General features: G+C 45.5%; 1 protein-coding gene across 1 annotated transcript in view; it reads left to right on the forward strand.

Moving 5' to 3' along the window:
• The window catches only part of Psmb2 (proteasome 20S subunit beta 2), a 33658-nt gene extending 31590 nt beyond the window's left edge, over positions 1 to 2068 (forward strand). The window contains exon 6 of the mRNA XM_051188805.1: positions 1837 to 2068. Within this exon, the coding sequence (XP_051044762.1) occupies positions 1837 to 1944 (108 nt within the window). The 3' untranslated portion in view covers positions 1945 to 2068. The remainder of the gene's footprint in view (positions 1 to 1836) is intronic.
• Positions 2069 to 4560: the final 2492 nt, after the last annotated feature.

Raw genomic sequence — 4560 nt, forward strand, 5'->3', positions numbered from 1 at the left:
GACCCCAGCACCCAATCCTACATCTGTAGGTAGAGAATGAATCGCATATTTTAACTAGCAATCAAGTCTTTTTGTTTGTTTGTTTGGTTGGTTGGTTGGTTGGTTGGTTGGTTGGTTGGTTGGTTGGTTAGTTTCTCAAGACTGGGTTTTTCTGTATTAACAGCCTGGCTGTCCTGGAACTTGCTCTTAGACCAGGCTCGCCACAAACTCAGATCTGCCTGCCTCTGCCTCCCAAGTGCTGTGATTAAAGGCGTGCACTAACACAAGCTAGCACACCTGGCTAGGCAACCAAGTGATTTCAGTACAGATGATAATGAGGCCCCCACAGTAAGAGACAACAGCCTGAACTCTGTACACTCTAGCCACCTATAAAGCCTACTTCCTTAACAGTGCATTCAGATGACCCTAGGAAGCACCTGGGAAGCCTTGGATCAGAAGTGGAGAGAAATCTTTGTTTTGGGAGGCCAAGAACCCAAACTCCATCATAGTAAGAGTGAAAGGATATAGGACGAAGTGACAAAAAGTAGCCTCATTAGTCTCTTGATTCTTTTATTTTTCTTGTGACGTAAGAATGAACCTGAGTTAATCGTCTGGTGAGGACAAGAGCAGGTGGGAGCATCGGCAGCACTATCGGTTTCAATTTGCCTCCCATATAACCCTGTCATTTTTAGGTCACAGTGCCCATTCCCTCTTTCTCTTCTTAAATCTCCTTTCCATGGGAGCTACTGAAATCAGCTGGTGGGTTTCTTAGCCATTCAGCTGATAGACAGTGTCACCACAGATATTCTAAGGGGCAGAAGGGTAGCCAGGAAGAAGACACCATAATAACAGGTGCTTTTGAGATTTCCCAAGGATCTTAAAAAATAAGGGCCAGGTATGGTGGTGGTACATGCCTTTAGTCCTAGTGCTAGGGAAGCAGGAGTGAGTGGGTGAGTTTCTGTGAGCTAGTGGCCAGCTTCGTATACATAGCAAGTTTCAGGCCAAACAAGGCTACAAAAGGAGACTTTTTTTTTTAAAAAAAAAAAAAAGGAAATCATCATTTGCTTATTGTCACCTTTTCCTGAAGTTTGACCTTGATTCTAGACATGAGCCATCAGCCAGAAAGAACTGTGGAAATGGAGTGGGCTGTTGCTGTCCATTCCTCATGGGCAACATGAAGGGAGGGGAAGGAGGGGGGTCAGAACCCTGAGAAGGCATTCCCACCACCTGAGGGAGTAGATGGAAGCCTGGATCGTCTCTGGAGGCTGTTAGGGAGGTGTTCGGCAAGGGCAGCCACAGTTGTAAAGATTTCCAAGCCCTGCTTCTCAGAAGTCAGTGCCTGCTTCCAAGTGTGTAGACTGTTCCTCCAGAACAACCTTAACTGAACTGCAGGAGACAGGGGCATGGCTTGTTCCAGGAATGTTCTGTGGACGTCGTTCCCACCACCTCTGCAGCTGCACACACAAACACACAGGTAGATGATTAGCATAAACTATTAGGACCTAGGGTGACCTGTCCAGGTCCAGAGCCTGTTCTTGGATCAGTTCCTTGCTATCTTACTACTTGAAGACATTTTGAAGAGGTAAATGTGTTCTTGTAGATTGGAAGCACTGTGGAGATAAACAATGGATTTCTCATGTACCAGCTGGCTGACCAGAGGCAGGCTCACAATTGCGTTTCCCACTTCATGGTCACTACCTCCCAGTCAGCCTCCAGCTACTGTCTAGACATTCTTCAGCTACATAGTACCAGCTGCCCAGTTCCACCAAAGGAGAGGCTTTAAGCTTAGAACAGAACTTGACACATACTTAGTATCCAGTAAATGTTTGCTCATTGATTTCCTTCTTATCTCTGCAGCTCCAGAAGCGCTTCATCTTGAATCTGCCTACCTTCAGCGTTCGGGTCATTGACAAAAATGGCATCCATAACCTGGAGAACATCACCTTCTCTAAGAGGGGTTCCTAACGTCTCATCCTTCCTCCCACTCAGCAGGGGACTTTTTTGATAGGCTCCTTAATTTTTTTTTTCTACCCTTTTGCCGTACACTCTTGATAGATGGTTAATTCAAAATAAAGCTGAAGATAACAAATTGAGCTTTCTGGTTCGGTCTCAGTTTGCCTACATCGTGTAGAAAGGAACCAGAAGGAGGGTTATCATTGTTCTGGGATAGTCCCTCCTGTCCCATCCCTGTGTTAATGATCTAAGTGGCTCTGCCAGGTCACAGTCCCACACTCTGTCTCCCTGTCCAGCTCCTTCCATCTGACCCTTTCAACCTTTGCTCTTCAGTGTCCTGTTTTCTCTATGGCAGTGGATCTCTTTGCTTTTCAGCTTAAATCTTTTTTGTTGCCTGGATATGGTGGTGCATGTCATTAATCCCAGCACTTAGAAGTCAGAGGCAGGAGGATTCTGTGAGTTTGAGGCTAGCTTGGTCTACATAGTGTGTTCCAGGACAACCAGGGCTACACAGAGAGATGTGTCTCAAAAAAAAAAAAAAAAAAGAAAAAAGAAAAATACCTGGTCTGTCATGGCATAGACCAGGCTGGCCTCAGACTCACAGAGATCTGCCTGCCTCTGCCTCCCAGGTACTCTGACTAAAGGTGTGCACCACCAATGCCCAGTTTGAATCCTTTTTTTACTTTTTGTTTTGTGACAAGGTCTTGCTAATTTGCCTGAGATGGCCTTGAACTAGCTGTGTAACTCAGGCTGGCCTTGACTTTGTGATCTTCCTGCCTTGGCTTCAGTAGTAGCTAGGATTGTGTTTTTACCATCAGGACCAGCTAGCTTGCGTATGTGCATGTTTTTTATTATTTAGTGTATGGGTGTATACCTGCATGTGTGTCTGTATACCATGTTTGAGCTTAGTGCCAGGAAAGGTTATTGGATCACCTGGGACTGGAGTTTACAGATGGTTTTGGGCTGTTATGTGGGTCCTGGCAGTCAAACCCAGGTCCAGCTTTCTTCCCATTTTTAAAGATACAAATATGCAGCCAAGTGGTAGCGGCACACACCTTTGATGCCAGTGTTTGGGAGGCAATGGCAGATGGATCTCCGAGTTCGAAGCCAGCCTGGTCTATAGAGCAATTTCCAGGACAGTCAGAGCAACACAGAGAAACCTTGTCTTGAAAAACCAAAAATAAATAATGATACCACATACGTATAGGTTTTCAGTTTGTCTGAGAGAAGCCTATCCTGTTACTGAGATTACTGTCGTCATTCATATTCACAATACTGGATGAAAAGCCAGTTCTGGTGTCTTACAGGCTTCCTTAAACACTGATGCTAAGTTCTTAACGTAGTAAGAATCGGATGGGAAGAGATGAGTCACATCACAAGTGAAGAGGTTTGGACCCTCTGCTAGGTTCCTGGATCTCTAGGTATCGGCCTGAAGAGCTGCACAGGCGCTTCTCGTCACCCCAGGCGGGGCCCTGCTGAAGCGTCAATGTTCCCTAAGGTGGTTGAAAGAGGACCTACTTCTTAGTAGTCTTGAGTATTCTATACAGTGATGCAGTGCAGAACCTGGTGTTGGGAAATGCTCGATAAACATAATCATAGCTGAACTTGCTCCACCAACAGGACCTAACCAGGGGTGCAAAGCTCACTGCCATTCAGTGTACATCTCCAGGCAGCCTCCTGCAAACCCATAAACCCAGCTGTCTGTCTTTATCCTCTCCTTTTTGAGTTAGGAATTAATTTATTCATAGATACTTCAACCTCAGCTTTAGGGACAGCAAGCACATCAACATGTCTAAAGCTGACCTTACCACTTATCCCACTCCAAACCTATCTAGCCTTTCATCTTACAGCTACTTACGCCAGAAACCTAGGCATTTAACTTTGTAAAATGTGTGTATGTTGGGGCTAGAGAAATGGCTCAGTGATTGAAAGCACTGGCTGCTCTTCCAGAGGACCCAGGTTCAATACCCAGCACCAACATGGCAGAGGGGAAGACTAATCAGGAAAGATGTCTCAAGAGTGAAATCCTTCAGAAGATGAGAGCCAAGTCAGCATTTGCCCCCTTCAGACACAGTCATCTGTATTCACACTGGCACAGACAGACTTTCCTATCTACAACTATGGCAAGACTATGCAGACCAGACAAGTCACAATACATACTGTGCGTATCGTAGACACGACGCACACACACAAATAGCCATACTGATGTGATAAGGCTTGTAGACTCCTAACGTCAGTACCCACATTCAGAAGAACCTACTACCAGTACCTTTGTTTCCTTCTCACCTACTTGAGAGTCCTTTGTGAACAAGAACGCCCCCATTGCTGCCCAGGTGGACTTTTTGGTACGGGCACAGAAGTCTGTAAAAATGAACCCCCAACTCATTAGGAAAAATAACATGCTGGACAATCTTAAATTTTCAAATTCAATTATATTGTACATAAATAAATAGGACAGACAGCAGCAAGTCGGTGGTGTACAGCCTGGGTTCAAGTTCTGTGATTTGTGCTGTACCATCTTTGTTCCTTGGGACCTCTCTTGCCCACTCTTCTCCAAGAGCAGGAAGGATCCAAAGAGCCTACTGGGACCTCCTGCTAGCCCTGGTGTTCTGAGGCTAGGAGACTAAC

The sequence above is a fragment of the Phodopus roborovskii genome, unplaced genomic scaffold, assembly GCF_943737965.1.
Source record: "Phodopus roborovskii unplaced genomic scaffold, PHOROB, whole genome shotgun sequence".
NCBI lineage: Eukaryota > Metazoa > Chordata > Mammalia > Rodentia > Cricetidae > Phodopus > Phodopus roborovskii.